Source organism: Colletotrichum jinshuiense, chromosome 3, assembly GCF_051148585.1.
Source record: "Colletotrichum jinshuiense chromosome 3, complete sequence".
Lineage (NCBI taxonomy): Eukaryota > Fungi > Ascomycota > Sordariomycetes > Glomerellales > Glomerellaceae > Colletotrichum > Colletotrichum jinshuiense.
In genome coordinates this window covers 4,313,612-4,338,492 of record NC_139310.1, presented here as the reverse complement: position 1 = coordinate 4,338,492, position 24,881 = coordinate 4,313,612, and the positions used below count along the sequence as shown (strand labels likewise).

General features: G+C 57.1%; 5 protein-coding genes across 5 annotated transcripts; 3 read left to right on the top strand and 2 right to left on the bottom strand.

Annotated features, from left to right (window-relative positions):
* Positions 1-999: 999 nt before the first annotated feature.
* EsH8_III_001141 (thioesterase-like superfamily-domain-containing protein) lies at positions 1,000-2,341 on the top strand (the record flags this gene model as incomplete). Its single annotated transcript, XM_083262866.1, has 3 exons — positions 1,000-1,104; positions 1,237-2,121; positions 2,270-2,341. 3 exons carry the CDS (start codon positions 1,000-1,002, stop codon positions 2,339-2,341), a joined length of 1,062 nt encoding a protein of 353 aa, XP_083123353.1.
* Positions 2,342-2,838: 497 nt separating this feature from the next.
* EsH8_III_001140 (phytoene desaturase family protein) lies at positions 2,839-4,572 on the bottom strand (the record flags this gene model as incomplete). The annotated part of the gene is made up of 1 exon (XM_083262865.1): positions 2,839-4,572. One exon carries the CDS (start codon positions 4,570-4,572, stop codon positions 2,839-2,841), a length of 1,734 nt encoding a protein of 577 aa, XP_083123352.1.
* Positions 4,573-6,303: 1,731 nt separating this feature from the next.
* On the top strand, positions 6,304-8,164 carry EsH8_III_001139 (Squalene/phytoene synthase-domain-containing protein; the record flags this gene model as incomplete). The annotated part of the gene is made up of 3 exons (XM_083262864.1): positions 6,304-6,326; positions 6,375-7,298; positions 7,351-8,164. The coding sequence occupies 3 exons, from the start codon at positions 6,304-6,306 to the stop codon at positions 8,162-8,164; spliced, it is 1,761 nt and encodes a 586-aa protein (XP_083123351.1).
* Positions 8,165-8,677: 513 nt separating this feature from the next.
* Positions 8,678-9,778, top strand: EsH8_III_001138 (PaaI family thioesterase; the record flags this gene model as incomplete). Its single annotated transcript, XM_083262863.1, has 1 exon — positions 8,678-9,778. One exon carries the CDS (start codon positions 8,678-8,680, stop codon positions 9,776-9,778), a length of 1,101 nt encoding a protein of 366 aa, XP_083123350.1.
* A 1,290-nt stretch (positions 9,779-11,068) lies between these two features.
* EsH8_III_001137 (DASH-cryptochrome) lies at positions 11,069-13,220 on the bottom strand (the record flags this gene model as incomplete). Its single annotated transcript, XM_083262862.1, has 2 exons — positions 11,069-12,650; positions 12,715-13,220. 2 exons carry the CDS (start codon positions 13,218-13,220, stop codon positions 11,069-11,071), a joined length of 2,088 nt encoding a protein of 695 aa, XP_083123349.1.
* Between the last annotated feature and the right edge of the window lie 11,661 nt (positions 13,221-24,881).

The window sequence follows — 24,881 nt, the reverse complement described above, 5'->3', positions numbered from 1 at the left end:
TTCAACCCTACCCCGTTGGACCAAATCACGGATGTAAGCTAGTGATGAACCAAGTGGTGCAAACAGCCATGATCTTTCGAGCATCGAAAACCCAAAAACGTAGACGACTACATCCGCTTCTCCATGTAACCTCCGGTAGCTAGCTGCCGGCAAGCCATTCTGGGCCCGTCGATGGGCGAGCTCAATGGGGCGGGTAACAGTGATTTGGACGATTTGGCTTGGGAGCCGAGGCACGATCGATGATCGAACTTGGGCGATAAAGTTTATTCGTGTCACCTGCGACTGTTCCTGTTCGGACGGGAGAACAGACTGCCGTCTCATTTACTTTTGAGGGGCAAGGGGTAGAAGTAAAGAAGCATGAGAATCCTCAAGCCCGTCTGTTACTGAATTACTGAACAACAGCTGGACCCGGACCCGCCAAGAAGCTTGTGATGCCGTCGGGACTCGGTGGTGGAAAGGTGCGTGCACCGCCTGTTTGATGGAGCTACTCACCGAATCCCGGTGCACCTCGGTGAGAGGAAGGGTGGGGAAGGGGGAACGATACGTACCTGTGTATCCCCTGGCCGCAGCCGTCGGCGATGACATTGACGTCCCCCACCCTGGACCTCGGCATTTCTAGCCTCGACCAATGGACGCATTTAGGGGACCTGGTGCGCGACTCAACCGGACTCTTGGGTCCAGAAGCGAACATTCATTACAACCATACCTCGCTCAAGATCCTCGTTGCCATCATATCCCGCTCATCACCCTTTTTCATCATTGGCATCCTCGTCTATCGATATAGAGGCACGTGTAGGATTGAGAGACGCACAGAGGCTACGGCTGTTTGATATTGCGAAACGCCAAGACGTGACTTCTGAAGAGTACCCAAAAAAAAAGGGAAAAAAAAAAAGGAGGGAACAGAGGTCTGTTGAGCTTCAACACGAGGCTCACTCTTTCAAGGCGGTAGACGAAAACTCATTTGAAAAACACGGTAACGGAGGAGAAAATCTAGACAAGATGGCTTCTGGTAGATCGACAATCATCCGGCCGCCGCCCGATGACCCCAACAAGAGCCCGATGGAGAACGTGTTGGAGGTGACGGAGCTGGGTGTCCTGGGGCCGGTGAGTGAGCCCAAATCTTCCGACCTCCGCTGAGCAGGTCCTCCCGAAAGGGCCCGACATATCTCGATCCTTTTCGGGAGTCGGAATTGCAATCATGATGCTCCGAACCCTCGGACTGACACCCTGGCCCAGGACATCTTCACCAACACGCGCCAGCCCTGGCACCCGCCCGGCGCGCGGGGCATCTTCGGCGGCGCCGTCATCGCGCAGTGCCTCGCGTCGGCGCAGAAGACGGTCCCCAACGACTTCTTCGTGCACTCGTGCCACTGCTATTTCCTGCTCGCCGGGTCCTCCGAGATCCCCATCCTGTTCCACGTCGAACGGGTCCGGGACGGGAGGTCGTTCGCCACCCGCACGGTGCAGGCCCGCCAGCGCGGGCGGTGCATCTTCACGACGACGGTGTCGTTCGTCAAGGACGGCAGCGGCGGGGAGAAGCAGGTCCGGCACGCGGCGCCGCTGCCGGACGGCGTGCGGCCGCCGCCCGCGGACTGGAAGGGGGAGCCCGAGTGGAGCACGCACTCGCCGTTCCAGACGCACCGGATCCAGATCGTGGGGCCCGACGGCGCGCGGCCCGACGAGAAGAGGAGCCGGAACTGGGTGCGGGCGAGGGGCCAGATCTCGGTCAGCGGCGGGCACCAGGCGCACCTGAACGCGCTGGCGTACATGTCGGACAGCTACTTCATCGGGACCGTGGGGCGGATCCACAAGCTCTGGCGGTTCCCGTTCAAGCCCGAGGAGTTTGACGACCTGCCGCCCGAGCTCCGGGAGCAGGTCGAGCGGCTCAACGAGTTCGAGGGCAACACGGAGCGCGGCGTCGAGTTCTGGAAGGGCCGCCCGCACCTGGGCATGATGGTCAGCCTCGACCACTCCATCTACTTCCACGAGCCGAGGCGGGTGCGCGCCGACGAGTGGCTGTTCACCGAGATGGAGAGCCCGTGGAGCGGCGACGGGAGGGGCGTCGTGCTGCAGAAGATTTTCGCGGGCGACGGGACGCTCTTGGCGACTTGTGTTCAGGAGGTGAGCCGCTTTTTTTTTTTCAAATTCTTTTTCCATCTTTTTTCTTTCTTTCATCCCCCAATCCCCTTTCCCTTGTCATTAAACTTTGATGATTACTGGTGGGACCTTTACTTTTCACAGATGGATTTTGCTGACTGACTTGGCACAGGGCGTCGTTCGTCTGAAGCAGGAGGAGGATGACAAGGACGCCGAGGAGAAGGAGCCCAAGTCCAAGTTGTAGAGGGTCGGGCGCGGGCGCGTGACCTGGCCTCCGGTGCGACTGTGTAGAGCTACTGTATAATCTTTAAAACTGTTTGGGCTGCATGAATAGATCGAGACGGCTGTTTCCGGTTTGATGAAGAACGCCTTTTGTTTTACCCTGCTCGTACAACAACCCGGCGAGATTCGGTTTCTCTCTCAGAGACGGGTACGCCGGTCGTCGGACTGCTCAGAATGCATTCTAGTTCTCGAGCAAGGCAAGTCGCGGATGGATCTAATCACACGCCCGCCCAAGTCACACCTCTGGGACACGAAGCTTCAAAATCATTGGAGGCTGCGCCGATGCAAGTGTTGGGAGGAGAAACCGGGCCAATCCCCGGTTACGGTCTTCGGAGACGAACAAGTCACCTGCTCGGCGGCATGGAGGAAAAACAAGAAGGATTTTTGGTACAATACGTCTATCATGATCGGAACAAATGCTAATAACCCCCCACCCTTTGACATTTAGACGCCGGCGCCTCAGCAGAGCCACGGCTGGACGGCCGGCCAGAAAAGGAAATAGATCAGGGCCAGGAGAAACCCGAACGACAGGACGGCAACCTCCTCGGAGCCGAAGTGGAAGCCGTACCGCACGCGGTCCAGCGCCCCGTTCCCGGGGGACCGGGCCTGGGGCTTCGGGGCGCCGTCGACCCCCCTGGGCCACGGCACCTCCATGCCGCGGTCCTCGAGGATCTGCTCCGCCGTGATCTTGGCGCCCGCCAGGACGATGGGCACGCCGGTGCCCGGGTGCGTGCTGGCGCCGACGAAGTAGGCGTTGTCCAGGCCCTCGGCGCGCGTGCGCGGGCGGAAGGCGAGGACGTTTGTGATGCCGTGCGTGAGGCCGAGGATGGCGCCCTTGTCGAGGTTGAACTTGTCCTCCCATGTCAGCGGCGTGTTGACGATCTCGTGGGCGATGTGGTCCTGCAGCGGCGCGCAGCCCGTCCGGGCGCTGACGATCTCGAGGACGGAGGCGCGGGCGCGGGCCACGATGTCGGCCCAGTGCGCCGGGTCGCTGGTCAGGCCGGACTCGCCCCTCGACTCGGCGAGGTGGCCGACGGGGACGAGGACGATGACGGTGTCCTTGCCCTCGGGCGCCGCCGAGGGGTCGATGCGGCTGGGGACGTTGACGTAGAAGCTCGGCTCGTCGGGGAGCGAGTGGCGCTTGAAGATGGCGTCGAAGGACTCGCGGTACTCCTCGGCGAGGAAGATGTTGTGGACGGACAGCTCCGGGATCTTGCGGTCCATGCACCAGTAGAAGGAGATGGAGCTGCAGCTGGCCTCCCGCTTGCGGAGGGAGCGGGTGTAGCTCTCGACGGCGGGCGTCTTGGGGAGGAGGTTGCCGTAGGCGTAGACGAGGTCGGCGTTGACGACGACGACGTCGGCCAGGAGGGACTCCCCGGACTCGAGCTCGACGCCCGTCGCCTTGCGCCCGTCGGTCAGGACGCGGGACACGGGCGCGCCGAGGCGGTAATCGACGCCCATCCGCTCGCCGATGCGCACCAGCGCCGCCACGACCTGGTGGAAGCCGCCGCGCGGGTACCAGATGCCCTCGGCGAACTCGGTGTACTGGAGCAGCGAGTACGTGGCCGGGGCGTCAAAGGGCGACATGCCCATGTACATGACGGCGAAGGTGAAGACGCGCCGCAGCCGCTCGGTCCAGAAGTACCTGCTCGCGCGGCTCCAGATGCTCTCGAGCGGGTGCAGGTTCACGACGTGGCGCACGAAGCCGGGCCGCGCGAGGTCCAGGAGCCTGCCGAAGTTGCGGTGGAGCACGTCCCGGACCGAGATCTCGTAGTGGGCGTGGGCCTCCCGGAGCCACCGCAGGTAGCGCTCGAAGCCGTCCTTGCCCTCCCAGCGCTCGATCTGGGTCTTCATGGCGGCGAGGTCGGACGAGTGCCGGAAGAGCTCGCCGTCGTGGAACCAGATGTTGTAGTTGGTCTCGCAGCGCAGCAGGTCGACGCCCGCGCCGGCGAGCGTCGTGCCCAGGTCCCGGAAGGTCTCGTGGAAGAGCTGGGGCAGGAGGAAGAGCGAGGGGCCCTGGTCGAAGCGGTGGCCGTCGTGGTGCATGAGGGAGCACCGCCCGCCCGTGAAGGAGTTCTTCTCGAGGACGGTGACGGAGAGGCCGGCCTTTGCGAGGCGGGCGGCGAGGGCCACGCCGCCGGCGCCGGCGCCGATGACAATGGCCGTCTTCGGCTTCTCGCCTAGCTGGGACATTGTTTTGGGGGATTGGATGAAGCGGGAGGTGAGTATCAGGGCGGTGAATCCTGATGTGAAACGAAAGATGCTGTCGCCGAGTGGGATTGATTATACAGACTTGACAGAATACACAATGAGTCTCTCCCCAATGTCAGAATGACACGGCCGGGAGGTATACAGCAGACGTAGAGGCACGAAAGGTCTGATTGGGTTTCATACTAGATAATCGTTCCGTCATTACAGCAAGCATGAGAAGAGAGCCGGCCAGCCAGTCCACCCCTTCACATGTCACCCGGGCCACAGCTGCTGCGGGACGGCAGGGGTGGAGTCGCACGACGAAGAGGTCCTGCATCGGCGGGTTCGGATGAGTGATGACACTTCGACTCGGACAAGACTGTCGGACATGGCATGCGGCGGCTGGTAAACACACACCGGCAGCATCCAAGATGACAGAAGTCTTAGTGGAGGGCAACAGGGCGCCCAAAGTAAGGGACAGCGCCTGGGGGTGAAGTTAAACGTGTGCGGAGAGCTTGGCGTGCATACGCCCAGAGCACACGCTTGCCTTTAGATATTGACATCGTATCCACAGATCGATCGTTTATTCGGCGTTGCCTCAGACTCGAAGGATGGAATCCCCGGCCATACGTTTGGAGCTTCTCTCGTCCAACATGTTAACAACGGTATGATGACTCGTCAATTGAGGTGGTGATTCATCTTGCGATTCACTACTCACAGCCCGAGTTCTCCGCAACACGTCTAGATACTTCGGCAACATCTAGAAACCGCACTCAAGGTCTCGATATTTCACCTTGTCTCACTCCCCCTTCTCACCACGTTTGACACATGGCGGATGTCCACACCCCCAAAAGAAGAGAATCTGGGCGCTATTTCATCCCTCGAGATCCCCAGGCGGGCGCACATCAATCCCTGATGCGGTCAGAATCCGAATCTGGGCTGGGTTTATGCAAAATCCCATGTTCGACGTGCATGTGGTCGTCATAGACTTTTCCAACGCAGGCCCCCAGCCAGCCAACCACGCGGGCCCGCCACCTCGCACAAGCTGCACTTCAATCTCCAATCTCCAACAATCTCATCCCACCCCTACCCGGTTTCCAGGATTTCGCCCAATCCTGACAGCCACATTGCCGAATTCGGAAAGAAACTCTGTTGCAGGCGCCGCTTCGTCTGATTTCCAAAAAGTCCGAGCTCCGAGAGGAGCAGCTGCAGCACCACCACACCAGCGGAGCAGACCTCCGCGAGACAACGACTTGTCCAATTTCTTTCACCTGGACTCGGGATAATTCACTGCCCTACCACCGGGATCTGGCCGATCGATTGGCTCTTGCCTTGCGGGCTCTCAGGTACGACAACGTTGAATTACCAGCCGAGACAGTTAAATAAAGACACAAAAAAACAAAAAACGGCAGGCACCACGCCGCGTGGGCCGTTTACACCGGGTCACCTCACATCACTCACGCTAAGTTCCCCGTCATGGTTACGTCGACGCCCGCCGGTCCCTGATTACACCTCACCTTGAATCTTGCACTGTGCTATGCGCCAGCAGCTTTCATTCTAGCACGCTTCGGAGTCGGACGGACTACGGAAGGGTGAGCGCGGTCGAAACCGCTGAGGTGCAGCTCTCACTTTTATCAACTCTCACGGTCGCTGTGCCATCGCCGGACTCGGCTTTTTGTGAGCATTTTCTTTTCATTAACGCGATTCCTTGGCTCTCATAATCCGGCCCTCAAGATGGGTTACGACTACGCGCTGGTGTAAGTCATCTCCATCCTTTTTCAGGCGTACTTACCAACATTTGCCAGGCACCTCAAGTTCACCATCCCTTTGGCGGGGCTGCTCACCTTTATCTCGTATCCGCTGTTCACGCGTTTGGACGTCGTGAGAACTCTCTTCATCGTCACAATCGCCTTCACCGCCACAATCCCTTGGGACTCCTACCTCATCAGGACTGGCATCTGGACCTATCCCCCTGACGCCGTCCTAGGACCGACCCTCTACGATATCCCTATCGAGGAACTGTTCTTCTTCGTCATCCAGACCTACATTACCGCTCAGCTCTACATCATCCTCAACAAACCTGTACTGCATGCTCAATACCTCAATTCACCCGCCACCTTGCCGCAATGGATCAAGAGCGCAAAGGTCGTCGGCCAGGCTGCACTTTTCGGCAGTGTCGTACTGGGCGCGTGGCTCATTGGTAGAGATGGCGAGGGCACGTACCTGGGCCTGATCTTGGTGTGGGCATGCTCCTTTGCATTCTTCACCTGGACCATTACTGCTCAGTTTCTCCTGGCTCTACCTCTGGCCTGCACCGCCCTCCCCATTCTTCTGCCCACGGTGTATCTTTGGATCGTCGACGAGATGGCGTTGGGCCGTGGCACATGGGCCATTGAAAGCGGCACCAAGCTTGAGATCCAGCTCTTTGGCGATCTTGAGATCGAAGAGGCCACCTTCTTTCTGGTCACCAACATGCTCATTGTCTTTGGTGTGGCAGCCTTTGACAAGGCAGTCGCTGTGTGCGACGCCTTTCCCGACAAGTTCGACAAGCCGGCTGATGCTTTGTCCATGTCGCTGCTTCGCGCTCGCGTTCTACCCTCATCAAAGTACGATATGCATCGCATTCTGGGTATCCGCCAGGCCGTGACTAGGCTGTCTAGGAAGAGTCGCAGCTTTTACCTTGCCAGCTCGGCCTTTCCCGGACGCTTGCGGATTGACTTGACTTTGCTGTAAGCTTTGATGCTGAGCTTTTATGCGCGCCGCTTGCTGACTAGACTTCAGTTATTCGTACTGCCGCCTCGCCGATGATCTTGTCGACGATGCCGAAACCCCCGAGGAAGCCGCGTCCTGGATCAAGAAGCTCGATCGCCATCTGAGCCTGCTGTACAAGGACCCCGATGCCACTTCGACGCCCTTCGCATCCAAATACGCGGCGGAAAACTTCCCGGCCTCGGCTCTTTCAGCTTTGGACCTACTACCGTCGTCGCTCATCCCACACGAGCCTCTCGCCGAGCTTCTCAAGGGCTTCGAGATGGACCTCTCGTTCGGCAAGGACGGTTTCCCCATCGCGACGCCCGAGGACCTCGAACTGTACGCTGCCCGCGTCGCCAGCACCGTCGGCCAAGCCTGCCTCGAGCTTGTCTTCCGCCACAGCCAGCACAGCCTGCCTGCTTACATGCAAGCGTACCTGCGCAATACGGCACGCCAGATGGGTCTTGCGCTGCAGTTCGTCAACATCGCCCGCGACATCGCCGTCGACGCCAAGATCGCACGCGTCTACCTCCCCACATCCTGGCTCAAGGAGGAGGGTCTCGTCCCCAAGGACGTCCTCGAAAACCCCAACAGCGAGGGCGTCGGCAGGGTGCGACGTCGCATTCTATCCAAGGCCTTCGATCACTACGCCGAGGCCAGAGACTCGATGAAGTGGATTCCGTCGGAGGCGCGCGGCCCCATGGTCGTCGCCGTGGAGACCTACATGGAGATTGGCCGGGTCCTGATGCGCAACGGCGGCGCGGCGGCGGACGGAACCGGAAGGGCTACGGTGCCCAAGTCGCGACGTGTCTGGGTTGCGTGGAGAACGTTGATGGCGGCCTAGCTCAGTCGGACCAGCTTTTAGCTGGGATTTCTTTCCCCCTTTCTTTTCCCCGGTAGCCCGCTGCCATTTCTAGAGCATTGCGGATAGACAACATAGAGTCCATAGGGTGTGATAATCTCATGACGAGAACGTTTACGACACAAACCATTACCTTTGATGATGTAGAGTGCTGAACCGGTGGTCAATTCGTTCGTGCTAGTGCACTCCACTGAGATCGGCCCAACCGATCAGACCGTCGAGGCGGTGACATCACGGCCCAGCCCGCAGACTAGAGATGGTCCGTGCATGCATCCTAGCTCACTGAGCCGCCTCCTGGGGCCCGAAACGGACAGTTCCCCACTAAAAACTGAACGACTTCACAAATTAAGCCGTCAACTTTTGCTGCCGCCAGCTTGCCATTGCGCCGGAACAGCCTCGCCCACCGCCCATTGAGCCGCCGCGCAGAGCTCAATCCCCATCCCTCGGGCAGCCGCGAGAATTTCCGAACAAGGACAAGAGAAGAACAGTTCGAAAATGATATCCAGAACGACCGCCCGCCACCTCCTGCGGGAGCTCTCCTCCCACCACCGCGCGCCGCGGCCCTCCTCGGCGATCCGGCCCTTCACATCGACGCCCTCGTCCCGCCTCCAGGCGCAACGACCGCCCACGATACCCATCCCGCCGGCCTCCCCGCTCCAGTCCCATCAGCAGCAGCAGGCCGCCGCGAACGCCGCCCTCCAGAACCTCTCCCACCTGACCCCCGCCCAGATCACAGCCCTCCTCTCGACGTCGCCGCCGCCGCCCCTGGGGCCCCCGGGCGCCCTCCCCCACCACCACCCGGCGGGCGCGAACCCCCAGCAGCCCCGGTCGCGGCGCTCGGTCCTCGTCCGCCGCGCGCTCTGGGCCCTCGCCTTCTTCGCCCTCGGCTACAAGCTCACGGCGGACCAGATCTCGACCCTCCGCTTCACGACGCCCTTCCTCCACGGGCCCGTCGAGATCAACGACCCGCAGGAGGTCCCGCTGTACCGCGCCCAGGCGACCTTCCAGGCCATCGACGACTACCCGATGCTGCAGTCCATGCTGCCCGCCGTCAACTCGGCCGGCACGGCGCCCCTGCCGTCGGACTGGGAGAACTGGGAGCCCTACGAGGACTTTTCCGCGTCGCGCCGCGGCGGCCACCTCTGCGCGGGCGCCCTCAACAGCCCCAACGGCCTGGGCCTCGTCCACATCGTCTTCCGCCACCGGTACACGGGCGAGCTCGTCCTCGCCGTCATGTTCGGCCAGGGCACCTCGGGCTGGCCCTCGGTCGTGCACGGCGGCATGCTGAGCACCGTCATGGACGAGGCCATGGGCCGCCTCGCCGCCCTCAGCTTCCCCGCCAACACGGCCGTCACCGCCAAGCTGGCTGTCGACTTCAAGGTCCCCGTCACCCCGGGCATGCTCTACGTCGTCCGCGTCCACAAGGCCCTCCCCGAGTTCCAGCGCCAGTCGCCCGGCGAGGAGGACAAGACGGACCGCAAGATGTGGGTCGTCGGCCGCATGGAGGACGTCGAGGGCGCCACCGTCTGCGAGGCCAAGGGGCTCTTCGTCGTGCCCAAGGGCATCGACGTCCAGCCCCTGGGCAAGAGGTTCTAGGGCCTGGCCGGGGCCGAGGCCGAGGCCGAAAAGGGGTTGTAGCATTTTGTATGGCGTTTATGGGGTTGGAGGGGTTTTTTTTTGAGATGACGAACTCTCGGGGTTTTTTTTATTCAAGAAAAACCCCCACCACGGGAGGCGTGTTTATCTGGTGCGGCCAATGCGTCTATATAGAAGGAGGAAGAGATATACACAACAACAAGTCCGTGATATCCATCGTTCAGAAGCAGCAGGGTGGTGGTCCTTTCATGGCACGTGGGTGCTAGCATTTGAATATTTTCCCATGGTGCCGGCTAGGTTAGGCATGTCATAGATAAAATCAGGGGAAGAGGTAAAATACTTGATACCTTGTTCAAACAGTCTCAAATAATCGCACTCGCACTCCGCGCATCAAGGTTCAGCATCCAACTATTAAAACAGCACATAGTTGTTTTCGATATAATCGCTAGGGGATAAAGGCGCTATTGTACATGTGTGGAAGCAGAAACGCTTGCTCTGGTCAACCATTCCGTCCACTTATCCACCATACCGCAATACTTTAATCTTGTAACTTTTTAGCCAACAATTCGTCATCACTGGACACATCCCAGGGCGCCAACAACTTGCTTAGAAGACGCTCAACCCCATAAACCCGAGTGAATTTTCTTTCTTGCGCGGTTCAAAGGGGCGGGCTTCCGGGTTAAGGCGCGAAGGTATCTCGGGTTGATGATCCAAAGAAAGACGAGGCGTGGTCTCCAAGAAATGAGACGCACGGTTGAAAGGCCGCCTCACATCGCATCCGTAGCAACAACTGCAATCTGCCATGTCCCCTCCTTGGGCAAGCATCTTATCATCACCGAGTCTGTCACATGGCTTGGACCCTATCTGAGGTCCTTGAGTGTACTCGCGCATACCAGTTTGGCCACTGTCATCATTCTGAGGCAACAAAACAGGTCTTTGCTGCTGGTGGCTGGTTAGATCCATACCCGATGGGGAAGCCGGAGCGGTGTCATAAGATTTCATCGCCAATTCGTCATTGTCTAAGCCATCGGAACGTGCCAAAAGCCGTACGACCCCGAGCCACGATCGCAACTGCGGTGTAAAAATGTCATCATTGTAGAAAGGGAGAGGAGGAATATCGTAGTAGTCTGTTGTTGCCGATAATCCTTCATTGTCAATACGCCCGGCAATCGTATCCGCTCGTAATTGTGTAAGCCATGAATGGACCCGCGAGGACGACGGCGGCTCAATAGGATGCTAGCGAAAGCCGCCGTTACCATAGTTGGCCAGGATTCCGAATCGTCCAAGTTTCTACATCGACTGTCCGGCAGATGCCGTTGCCCATTGTGGCTGTGGTTGGCCATGCGGTTGCCCGTTGGGAGCATAGTACGAGTTGTTGAAACCCCCGCCCCGGCCGCCGAAGGCTCCACGCCCTCCTCGGTAACCGCCTCCGCGACCACCCCGTCCTCCACGATATCCGCCGCGAAAGCCCCCGTTGGCTCGGTAGCCTTGGGGGGCGTTTGGCGGAGACCTCGATGAGGAGTGGCCTGAGCCGTGGTCCGAATGAGGACCAGCTGGTGGACCAAAGGCGTCAGCATGTTTTCCTGGCCCGGGTGGTGGCTCTCGAGGGGGCCCCGCGTTGGAGCCATTGCTCTGTCCAGAATTGCCCTTTCCTCTTCTGCGGTTGTTGTACTGCCGTCTGCCTGTCTTGGGCTTTCCGTCCACAGAGAAGTCGATCTTCTTGACAGGATTGGTAACCATGACATTGTCGCTCAGGCCCAGGTGATCCAACTCCTCCTGGGATGTCGTCCACAGCTGGAATACATTCTCAAGCTTCTTCAAGTCTCGCGTCTCAACGACCCATGCCTTCACATACTCCCCTTGCTTGTCGTAATCAAAGGCTTGCTTGACGGGGTTGAAAATTCTGTTGTCGCCGCGGGGATCGTTGCCAACGCCGGCAACGTACTGCCAGTTGGACCAGTTGGAACTGACATCGTAGTCGACTAGTATGTACTCGTACCACTCTGCACCATACCGCCAGTCGATGCCGAGGTGCTTGGCCAAGAACGATGCAGTGTTTTGACGCGCCCTGTTGGAGGTGTAGCCGGTGTGGTAGAGCTCGCGCTGCGAAGCATCGATCAAGCCCATGCCAGTCGTACCCTCGAGGAACCTCTGCAATGTCTGCTGGACCTCGTCAACCGATACGCCAAGGTTGTCGCTCGATACTACATGTCCAGGGTTTGCGGTCTTCCATTTGGTGGTTTCGTCCGCCTTGAATCCATTGACGCGAAATAGTTTTGCTCCGAATTTTCTTGTGCACAGCCTCATGTAGTCGCGCCACAGTAGTTCGAACCGTACTGCTTTGGTACCTTCGTTCTCTCCCTTGCCGTAGCCGTCGGCCTCTTTGTACTTGTCATCCTGTCCATCTTCGAATTTGACCAAGGCTTCATGGATTTGCCGTGATGTCAAGCACCCGAACGATAGATAAGCCGAGAGCTTGGTGCTGAAATCGACTCCAAGAAGGCCGTTACGGGTATCTTTATAGTTCGACATGGCCCCCGTCGTTATAAGATGATCAAGTCGGTCAATGGCCACGACCTCGCCGCCGGCAAACGGGTGAACCGACTTCGCCTTGTCGGGGAACTTGGGTTCCTTGGGAAACGGGCAGCTCAGGGGCTTGAGCAAGGCCGACTCCAGCTCGTCGTAGGCGGCAGGTACTTGGAACGGCGAAGGTTGGGAAGGGGTGATGTTTTGTTCCGGAAAGGGTGGCAAAGAGCCTTTCTTTGGGGGCGCCAGTGTGGGCCTGGGCTTCTCGCGAAGCGGCTCTTGAGTTTTCCTGAATGCAGTGAATACGTCGGCCAGCTCGTTTGGGTCTTTGAATTCAAGATCGCGACTAATGAGGACCAGGGGTATTAGAATAAAACAGATAAGCCTCAGGGTCAGGAGTTCGGACTCACTCGTCGATGAAGTACTTCTCGTCCATCCAAATCTTGAACTTGGCTCCATGCTTTTCACAAGCTGTGGACACGGCCTTTTCATCGTCCTTCTCCTCGACAGCTTCTTCGGCCGTCATCCAAACAGCACCGACCTTCTGGTGCTTGTCGGCAAACCCTTGGAGAAGATCGCCGACAACATCGCCAAACATGCCTGCTCTGAGAGACAGGCCGCTGCCAATATTCTCCAGGGACTCCTTTAGGTTCCAGACGCATTGGGCAGTAAACTTGGCGCGGTGAGGCCCACACCTCCAAAACTTGCCAATCTCGCTGCGAGCCTCTGGATAGGGAGACTTGTTGCCGTCATGAAGGAAGCCAGAAATCTCAATCTGGTGGGCTGGAAACACGTAGACGGGGAGAACGTGGGTGAAGCCGTGATCGGAGGCGGTTGCGAGGTAGTTCAGTACGGGGTTGTCCGCAATGCGCAGATCGTGCCGGAGCAGGTAGATGAGGATATTTGATGCCGCCATGGTGGGCAGAATGTGCGTTGTACGTGATTGGCTGCCTAATGCCAGGTCTAAACAAATGGAGGGGCTATTCGGAATAGGGCCTATGTTATACGAATCTCGGGCGCTGATGGGGATGTGAATCTCGGAGAAGCCGAGAAACTATTCGTATCCGAGACAATGTGAAGAATGGGCGGTAGGGTAGGCTGGTGTTGACAGCGAGGGATGTGGGTTATGTCCAAATTTGTGGTGGAAGTAGTAATAGTAGTCTAGACCAAAGTCATGGCGTAAGGGAAGCCGTTGGATCTGCCTTAGCTCCCGGCCAGCTGGGAAGAGAGACTAGTCTCGGAATCGCAGCAGAGAATGAACAAGTGGTGGAAGGGCAATGAGATACAATCAGGTACGGCAAGGTAAGATAGGCGAGAAGCGGGAGACAGGATTCCTCTTAGGGCAAGACACCGCCTGGTAGGGTCTTGGGACCACAAGGGGATGACGCAGCTGCAGCTAAGCTCAGGGGTGTTGGTGCGATGCGATGGCTGGAGGGTCGGACGACGAGGCCGCAAACACCGATGTCATCGACTTTTAGGTTATAAGATCGGGCAAGGATGGGGAAGTATGGGGGGAGGGGCGGGAGATCTGGTTGCTCTGTAGACTAGAAATGGTCGATGAGAAAGAAGGGCAGAGAGGAGTTGTGGGCAACGAGGAGAAGGAGTGTTCCCGAATGGATGGAGCACGGCAAAGTCATTTACGCAGCTTCTGGAGAACACTGGGACACATGCAGGGTCATGCCGCCCTCCCAACTGAGCTCAACCCGGAAGGTTCACGGCGCAAGCTCGCTTGAGTGTGGAGTAACAAGACAGGATAATAGGTAACTTGGCCGCGGAAAGGAGTAAGGATGTAGGGAGGGAAGGAAGGTTATAGATACGACCAATCACCGTGTGAACGGAACCTCTGCCGTTGGCTTTGGGCCAACCTTGACGCCTCCCGACTTCACCTCGACGCATCAACAACCCATGGCGGATTGGACCCTGAGATTTCCTTGTACTTTTCGGGTTTAGACCCTCTTCCCGGCAGCCCCTACTGTGTGCGGTACATGGGTTGCCACCCAATATGGAATGCCATATCAGGAGGGGGGGTTCGGCGGAAAACATTGGGCCATTTATTTTTGTTCGTTTTTCCCTCGTCGCCCGTTCCTTAACGAAGCAAGGAGAGGGCAGTAGCGGGCGAACGAGCAGGGTCCACGTCGGCTACAGTGTCAGTGTGGGATACATTATGTACGGGGGTTTCAGGGGTCGGTCAAATAACCCAAAGCTGACTGAAATGTTGGGGGGAGGGGCATTCGATGAAGCTGCGAGCATGGCTGCGGAAAAGGAAAAATGAAGGAAAAGTGCGGCAGGGGAAGGGGCGTTTTCACGGTGGTACATGGCATGGCGATGGCGACAGGATGGGAAAGACGGATCACTTTTCGCAGAGATCGAGAAGGCCCTCTCTGATGCGAGATAGAGTCCGGGGTTCTTGAGATCGAGTCCATCCGGACGGGTCCTTAGGCCTAAATAAAAGTGGATATGACCAGGGGTATCCTTGCCTTCCCACGGACTCTCAGGCCACTCAAGCGCCAAAACGCAACTTTGTCACATTTTCCTGTACGCCCGAAGTTGTTAACAACTGGATATTATCATCTTATTATTTCCTCCAGCGCTGCGAAAGTGTGGGCTGGTCAGCTTCCAGCTTCTCCTCTCGACGAACGACGACGACGAGGATTCCTTCCCATCACGTCCCATTGCTTCCCCATCACTTGCCATCGCATCCCATCCTCCCATCCTCCTCCCCTTTCCCCTCCACAAATTGCCAGCACGTCTTTGCGCCGAGCGATTCACTGCGCAGCTACCGGGCGTCGCAGCTGACGACCCAAGGTCAACTTAATCACACTTCCTTGTCTGTTTTATGCAGGTCGTAACGAAGCTCAGTGTAGCGGCAGCCGCCAGACATGATGAATCATCGAGAGATCGCCCACTTCCCGCTTTGTTCCCAGGTTGCATTTGTCCCTGCTTCCGCCGCCCCAAGTACAATGTAGGGGACCAGCCACCCGGCCGATCCATTGAAGAAACAGGAGTGACAGCTCGGCGCACGAAAGGAGCCTCCTCCTACCTCTGGATAGGTCGAGCCTTTCGCCGCGCCACCGAGTCAGCCCTGTTCAGCTTGACGTGTCAGAGGCCATACCAGAGATGCTCACCCAGAACATTCGGAGACCTTCTGCGAATTCTTCGAACTCATCCGCTTCACATCATCCCTGGGCCGAGACCAATGTACCGAGACCAAAGGAAAGTGACAGAGTATCCAGGGGCGATCCGGGCCGGGGAACCCGAGCTGAATACAGCTACAAGGTATGGATCGGCATGCCTTGAGCCTGACGGCGAAATGCCATTTGCCAACGCCACAGCACCTTCCAGCTGAGGTAGCCTACCATGTAGCTCCAGCTTCGATTTATGGGCGTCGTCGCCGCACCTCTATTCTGTCCCGAGGATGACTCGACGCACCTTTCTCATGACTTCTAACCATGCATTAACACGAGCAGCTGCGGGCGCGGTCCAAAGCGTGAAAGCAAGGGACAGATGCACATTTCCTCTGATGCGATGCTGGACCTCGACCCCTGGTCACGGGAGCTTTGCCCACAAGTCCGATCTGTGTTCAGAGTTCGGTCTTTCAGCATCAGAGCTCCAGGAGCCGCCCGCCCGCACAACAGGCTTGCTGGTTTTCAGCCCGGGCTGGCCATAATCATTGATGGACCATCTGCACAGTTGGTCCCCACCTGCTATGCACCAACGAACGGCCCGAGTCACAGTGCTGCGCCGCAAGAGCCGGGCTGCCCAATGGCGCCCACACCAAATGCTCGATCTGCGTGCACGATGCTCAGACAGTCTCATCGATGCTATGTACCATGTATGCTCGAGCTGCATCTGCCATGCAGTGCCATATCACGCTCCGCTGGCTCCAACTCTCATTTGTCATGGTACAATCACCTTGTCCCTCCTTTCCTGGCCTTTAATCAGAGCCGTCAATCGTATCAGTAATCCATTACCACAAAACGTGCGCTGGCTTAATTCGTAGCTCATAACCCAACGGCGCCCCGCCGTCAAACTCGCACCCACCCGTCTGTTGTTGCACTGCAGTTCTCGAGTTTCATCGCCCGGCAACGGGAGAGTTTTTTTTTCTTATTCTAGAACTTTGAATGCGACAAGGGCACTTGTAACAAGCTGGTCACGATGCGAGATTGATGACAGCTAGTTTCCCAATCGGCCGGTCGCCTTCGCTCGCTCAGGTGCAGCTAACCTGCAAGGCAATTGCAGTGTAGGCGCCCGCGCCGAGGACGTGCACTGACAGAAACATTACAGGCAGCCAGCGTCGTCGATGCAGGCTCGCTCGGTCATCCTTCACCATCGAAATGTTCCGATTGCTATGCTCCGTCGGGACGCTGCCTGACTAACCCAAGCCCCAGTCCGCCCCGAGGTTCCAGACCCGCCCAAAACCGGCCACACCCGTCCAGATTACCGGACCCGGGCTCCCCGTCCCACATTTGCCAACGTCCCGATCGCGGTTCTAGGCACAGCCAAAAACCCAACTCATGTCTTGCCCCCGGTAGGTGGGGGAGGGGGAGGGGAATCCCCATGCCACAGATACCTTGTATCACACACGAAATCGCGTGCTGGCCTCCCGTCCATCTGACTTTTCCCAGCATTTGTGGCTTTCCACAACCGACCGCTCCCTGCAACAACATGCCTGCAGGTCTTAGATTTAGCGCTGCCGCAAGCACATACACGTGCCTGGCATGCGAACATGCGCTTTTCCTATACGTCATTAGAACATTTATTTGTCTCGAATCGCCCGTCTACTGCAGTATGGTGTGGTTGCTGTGATATTCAAACTAAGTCAAGTTACAATATGGTTGATTTCACGGTGTCAGGATGCATCGATCGATTCAGTATCCCGGGAATCTCCCTGGATCCAGCCCCCTCCCCCTTTTATTCTTTTATTCTTGTGCCATTGATCGATCGTGGACGATGTAGATGAGAAGCCATTGGTTGATCGGATTTGCCCAGTCCACGCGAAGGGATCAGGACATGTTGGCGGTTACCAAACTCGAGGGAGACACACACATCTGGCGTTCGCTCGCTCATTTGTTAACATCATCGTGCGGCTTTGGCAGTAGTCTACATTGGTTCTGCAATCCGGCTTAGCCTTGCCACAAAAGATCTACCGTGGCGATCGCAGTTCTTCCTCTAGGAGGCTTTCATCATCTGTCTTAGCTTCCTAAAAAGATTCCCCCGGCGGTTTTCGCAGGGCCACACTTGCTATCGTTTTAAGAACTGCTTCACTTGTCTGTGACTCATCACTTCCTATCTTGCGTGAAAATCGGCATCGGGGTATCGCACCACACTACATCGACGTCTTGCGATCACCATGTGGACAAAAGCTGTTTCTAATAGAACCGGCCGATCTCGATGCGGGCGACTCCAATTGGCGCCTTGACTCATGTCATTCCGACAGGTGGCTGTTTACCATCCGTAGCCTGGAAGCTATGTTATTGTTTTCTTTTACCCGCCGGTCAGTTCTCACCGGAGTTTCACCATGGGCGTGTTTCGACATGACATAGCATCCCACACCGTCGAAGTCGGGCCAGGATTTGAGTTTGACGCTTTCGATCGGGGAGAACGACGTTGGGACACTCAAGGGGGACTACCGATCATTTCTCCCAACATCGAAGAACGACTCGGCCCGCCATTTTCGGGGAGTCCGTGTGATTGATCACCGGCCTGTTGGTGCTGGTCCCCTAGCTCTCCCTGCGCAGTCAAGCTCCGCAGGCCCATGCCGTGTCAACCAGGCGTCTGGGAGAAAGCATGCGAGTTTGCGGTGAATCGTCCAGCTGGACGCCGGTCTGCTCTACTGCGTTAGGTCCGACGTGAAACTTTCGCGGCTGATGGCCCTCCCCTGCTCGTTGTCGAGGTGCGCGGAGGGGGCTCTGCAGTCACGGCTGATTCCAGACTAGCTCCCTACGACTAAAGTGTCGCTAGAATGACACATGGCAGCAGTGCTCTCTTGCATGAACGCAGCATTTCGTCCGGACGCCCCCTGGATCGTTGCTTTTGGGCAGTGCTAGGGGAGGACGACAACGGATGCTTTCACATAGTCCAATCCATTCTCCCCCTTCCCGCAAAAATGCAAAACAACCCATGACTACAGTCTGGCTCTCTCCGACCGTTTTAGCGCCGCGTCTTCAAAAGTTTGCGTAGAGAAAGTATTGCTACATGATTGACTGTGAATCTCACCCGAGGCCCCCTTTCTTGATATGTCCTGCCAGTACGTCCCGCCCCCGGGCAAAGTCGAAGCCATCGTCAAATATCACAATGCTTGTTTTCCACGTCCAAATCAGTGCTCAGGTTACGGAGGACCAGGAATCATTTCTTGTGTCCCAGTTTGGTGGTCTAGGGGGGTCTGCCGAGCCGGTCACTCGGTGAGGACAGTTCGACCCGGGTCGATGTGTGGATGATGGAACCCTCCCGGCTTCCTCAGCCAAAGGAGCTCGACAACAGCAGCGGGAGGAGTTATGCGTATTCTCTTCCTTGTTGTTATATGTGCCCCGTAGATATTTCCCAGGTACAGGACTTTCCAAGTCGCCCTCGGGCAAGCTCGTAGCACCCGCTGTCGGTTGCTTGCTTGCTTGCTGGCGCTGCGAGAACCTGGTTCGGCGGGTCGATTCATGGCCCCAGAGAATACATGTCGTTTCCAGATGAACAGCATGAGCGTCCCACCGAACTTGAAATGTCCGGCCTGCCACAACACGGGCTATAGTCAGCTAGGCTCTTCCCTTGCTGTGTTCCTTGGGGCGTAGATGTCGCATCGGGGGAATACTCCAAAGCACCACCATAGGACGTTACGTTTTCCCGCAAGCTTCTCCAATGCCGCAGTCCATGTTGACAGCCTCGCCGTGACTCCGCCCATGATACTCCACTTCCCTCTCTGGACGCGATGAAGGAGCTGCCAATGCAGTGCCCGGCCGGTGACAGATAAATGGCAGGACTACGGCGCCCGCCCAGTCGTCTTGTTCTCCCTTCCGAACATGGCCGTCCAGGGTGTTCAGCCTCACCTGAGAACGCCGCCTGAGGGGGTAGCCAAACGCAGCGTGCTGCTTTGAGAGAGTAGGCGGGGGAGACTATTAGTACCGAGTATTTCTCTGGGTCAACGAAGACGAGCGCGAGTCGGAGCCGTCCGTACTTGCACGGCGTGGAGATGGGGCGCCAGTTCACTCCGGGTGACCATTCTCCAAGTGGGAAAGACACGTGTTCCGGCAGAAGATGGGCAACATCTATGCGGTTCTCCCCCGATATTAATGCTCCCAGGTTCGAGACGGAAAAAGAAATGGCATGTGCAAATTTCAACCGAGCCATCTTGCACCTTGATGGCCTACTTCATCCTGCCTCCTTCGACCGAGGCTCGCGGCGATACCGATAGAGGGACCTTTGCCAAACGAACGCACCGAACCTGCTCCTCGTTAGCGACGTTGTAACCGAAGCCACCAGCCGGTCGTGTTCGCAAAGACGGAGCCTGTCGATGCCAAACTCGACTAAGCCTCTAACCCTCAAGGCATTCGCTGGGGCACTTCTGGAGGTTCTGAAGGCATCGGTATGATTTCCCCGGCCCGGATACACCCCAGTTAACCTTCATAGGCGTGGTATCACCTGAATCAACTTCCATACTCTTCCAAACCTCTCTCTACGGTATCGAGCCAACATCATCGGGGGAAAATGAGGCCTCCATACATCTGCTTCCCGACAAGACCGGCATGGCATCATCTTCAATCTTCCGTGGACTGATTAGAACCGTCACGCTAACCTCGCCAGGACGAAACTCCACCAGAGATGTAGACGGCCACTTGTGGGAATGTCGATAGCCTCGTCGGCTTCAGCGACGGCGTGAGCTGTAGTACCCCAGGCGCGGGCCTCATCCATGGCGGCCAGGTCGGAAACACCCCCGTACACGCCGATGATATATGCATACATACACCAACAGCGGGAGTTCAAATACGGACCTGGGAGACAGAAACAAACGGCCGTGGGGGGTTTGTGTGGGTAGACTGGGTCCGCCTTGGCCAGACGTCTTGACAACTTTGCTGGAAATACAGCGATTGAACACCCCTTCTCGGGGCTGACACCTTTGAGAATACGACGACGAGCCAAGGGACATGGAGAAAATCTCAACGAGTTCCCTTTCTCTCATGGTACTCTGTTCGAGAAGTTGTACAAAGGGCGTCCACCTCAGTCTCGGAACGGAGGCTGTCTATACAGTTTCCGTGGTGTTGCGCATACGATAGGCGTGGTCCCGAACCGCTTCTGTCGCAAAGCACCCTCCCCGAACATGAAGTCACGCCGTATAGCCTCCGAACATTGTCCGTATGCGTCCATATATCCCAAGCTCACCCAGGAAGGCCGGGTGCCTACAAGGGCCGAGCAGTGAAGGAAGCCAAAGTGAAAGGCCCGGTGAGGCCGGCTCGGTTCTCATCGAGATCAAATGGGGCACAACTAACTCGACGATGAAGACGACGAGAGCTCTGGGAACACGGGAATGACCAGCTTCCTCGGTGTTTGACAAGCTGCCAAGCAACGTTCTCGACACCAGCATGTTCCATTCCCATGCGGCCCAGGCCCCGCTCTCTCGTCGTGGGACTACTTGTCCTTGAACACGTTTAGATGAGGACAGGGCAGGGCAACACAGCCGAGCTGAGAAATGGAGGCTCTTTGCTCCTATTCAAGTTCTGTTATCGTCGTCCGTACCGCCGTCGCCCTCGTCTTTCCCTAAGTCCTCCCCCTTAATCATCCACTCCGTAGCTCCTCAAGTTCAAGCAGCGCCCGGTCTAGCAGAGCTTCTGGGCTGGGTCTGGCCGTCATCAAGCATGTCATCGGACTCCGCGAAGACGACATGCTCAATATCTGACGGGGCAGCAGTTCCTCGCCCATGCTGGGTTTTCGGATCGAAATCCAGTCTCCTTGGCGCGCCCCAGCGACTATGTCTCTAGCCCGGGGAGGCGCAGGAGCCTACGTAGCTCCCCACCGCGACAACATCTTTCATTCTGCAGCTTGCGTACCTCTCTTGCTTAGTTTGTGCGTGGCAAACAGAGAAGGAAAGTCATGCGTGGCATAGAGCAAATTCGCAGTGTTCGAGGGGTGACTTCAAGCACGTCGATTCCACTGAGGCCGGCCTCGGGACCAGGTCGTGAACTAGCCCCCTGGTCGTGGAAATATTCAATCTAAGTCTGTGAAAGAACTGACAAGGCCAATATAAAGATGGACACGGCAGTACATATCGTAGGAGAGAGGTAAATGTGGGATGTCGGGGTTGTTATGTAACGTCGAATCCCTTCCCCACCGCCATTTACACGCGAAACTAGCTGGGTGGTGCTCAGAAAGACACGGGGAAACATTGGACAAGCGGTGCCCTTCTCGTTGGGCTGAAGTCCCATCTGCATGCTGGTTCTATTATAAAATCCGAGAATCAGGCAGTGTCTGAAGCCGTAATGTGCCTCGGTCGTGATGCCGGCCCCGACTTGACTCTATCTGAACCCCCAAAAGTATGCCGACTAGGCCGTGGAGGCTGCCAAATACGACCTCGTCTTGGAACAGTATGGTAATGCCACATCTCAAGATCGAGATCATGAGAACCATAGAATGACTTTGTCCGCGGAAGGCCAGACACAACTCAAGCCTCGGCCCTGCAGGCTCCCATCGTGGACAACAGCCAAGTGTTTTAGGCGCTGCCGCTGGCTTGTCGAAGGGATTTAATCCGAAACGAGCCTGCCGGCTACTGGCATTTAGCAACGTAGACACTGTAAGTGGCCGAGCCTAAATCCCTTGCCACAAGCCGGCGGCAGCAAGAAACGCACACCCCCTGGAGCCGGGCAATATAGCCCTCCCGAACTGGAGCTGGTTCTGTTAGTTGGGGCCGTGGTCACGGGGGAGTGGTTAGGAAGTGATGTGATGAAGAGCTACGGGTGGCAAGGCTTCATCGGCCGTCCTGACCACGCCTTGCGTTTCCACGGTACGCGGATGACGAGCTCGGTCCTGGCAATGCCAGCGCACTTGGGAGATCTCTGTCGACAGCCAAGCAAGTGACACCTCGCTACCGGATCTGAATTGCGCGGGCAAGCTAAGGATGTTGGAGGTTGCTGAAAGCTTGCTTGCCGTCTGCCTATCAGGAGCTATATCGCGAGCAGTTACAGTCATGCAAGGTTCCTCACGACCAAATCCAACCTACACAGCCAATGGAGTCAGGATCGCAACGAGCCGGATCAATGGCCACCCGGGGGGTCTCTAGCGCGATCATCATTGCATGAGGGTGAAGGAGGCAGCTTGTCTGGACCGCGTTAGCGACCTTATTTGTATGTCCCAAAAGCGAAAGGGTGCTCAATGATAGCACAGGGTTAGCAATGCTGCCGTCTGAGCCGGACCCGGGATTGGGTCTCACGGTCTCGCGTAAGGGCTGCTCGCTAATAGCATTGCGACGTTGACAGCCCTTGGAGCAAGGTACCCGCAATCCGTACTCCTCCATCCCAAGCTCGATGGCCTCATGGAGAAAGCATCGGCTTCCAGCCCCGGAAACCGTACAGCCGGGGCTACTCATCGTCATTGCCCCTGGAAAGGAAGCCAGACCGCCGTCGGAAGTAACATAAATCAGGTGACGCTTTCGTCAACTTCGGGTGAGCCAACACGCGTAGGCCCAGCACAGCCACTCGATGCCAGTAGAACGAGCCGCGAAGCAAGCATTCTTGACAGGTCTCCCCACACTGGAGGGCGAACCGAGGCAGGGATGCCATGCGCCATTCGGTGGCTTGGTGAACGGTTCCGCACGGAATGGACGACGCTCTTGTGCGATTTGCTGATCCTCAATGAAGATCACCCTCGTCGCATCGACATTTGGGCGCCACTTGGCCCTTTCCGAGCCTTGTTGCTGCAGACATCTTCCGTACTGAGGTGACCACCGGCAGTTGATTAATTCGCTGCCATATCTCCGAAGGGAGGCGCGACTATTGTGGATTGTCTGTCGGCCTCATAGTGGCACCGCGGTTTCCAGCAGTGTGTCTGAGACCAAGGCAAACGCATTACGAAAATAGAAAGCAAGCAAGGATTGGAATGGCGCCGGCTGAAGTCCCCTTTCCCAGCCAGTTGCGGACGGTTTGAGACATTTCTTCTCTCTCCCTCTTTCTCTTTCTCTGCATTTATGGGACGGTATGGCGAATTTGGCATGGCCGGCGTGCAGGACGCAAGACTCAGGAGGTATGCGGCCAATGCTTATTGCCCGGTGTTCCGTTCGGGAGTTAGCACTGATAGATCAGGCCCGCCCAGTTCCTGACATGGGTGTTGACAATCACGCCGATATCCAACCAATAACCAGGAGCCTATGATGTTTTCTGGTCTGTTTAACAATCTAGAGACACTGCAGCCTGAGAGTGCAGTCGACCCAACGCAGCAGCCGTGCAGGCAATTTCGTCGAGCATGGCGTTTAAGCACATTGCTTCGGGCGAGGGCGCAACGCAGCCGCCGAAAAGCGACATGCGTGCACCCAACACTCGTATTGTCGACCGTCTCAAACGGCTGCCTATTTGCCGATCCTCAGCCTTCCACCCACGATGTCTTGTTGTCAGCGTTCTTGCGAGACGTATAACAACAGCGCCTGTACAAAAGCAATCCAGCATTCGGCGTCGGGTTTGATAACGGTCTTCGGTTGTGTTGGATGCGCGAATGTTCCTAAGCTAGGCAGTTGGTGGCGTCGTCCCCGAAGAAGCCGTCCTTGTTTGGGCAGCTAATATAGACTGGGATGCAGGATTGTGGCGCGGTAGGCCACCTTACCACAGGACTAAAGTCCCAGGATGTTAGCAAGGGAATACGGTGCAACTGCCCGTGAGTAACATTCAGTGCGTCATCCATCAGCAGAGCCCTGGTCAACTTTTCGCAGAGATGAACCAGGGGGCAGCTCTCATGAAAAACAAGTTCACGTCCCGTTATTTGTGGATTTCCTTCCGGAGAGGTGGGGGGAAATGAAGTTGTTCTGGACTCTGGACCTGTACACTGCATGTGGTCGGTCGAGCTGTCAGCACCCTCGGCTGATGGTATGGCAATTCACAATGAAGCATTGGAGAGAAGGAATTAGAGTGGGTATATGTGTGTGTGAGAGAGAGAGGGCAAAAAAAAGAAGGGACCTAGGTAGACAGCTGACAGCTCACCGCGCTCGGCAAATAGGGAGAGAGGACTTGGGGCTTTGGCCCCTGAATCTGCCCATCGTGGTGCTCGTTGAAGGCTAGCGTCTTGTCTGTCTCTCAAAAAGTCAAGCCGCTTGAGTCAAGTAGGAGAGGCGGCACAGACAATGATTTGATGGATGGGAGTATGACGATTTCCTGATGACAAGACCAGTCCACCTTTGCCATGCCAGCTGAACGATTGCTGCTAGGACCGCGGACCGCTTGGCTAGGCCAGCCAGGTGCAGCGGAGGGCTGGCCAGGGGCGCACTCCAGGGGCATGTCAAGCTGTGTCTAAGTTTGGTGCTAAGGCAACTCGGCTGCAGGGATGTGCGGCACACCTTTTCAAGCACCGCAGCACAACTTGGCATCTTGGATGGTCTTTTGCTAATTTCCCTTCCAAG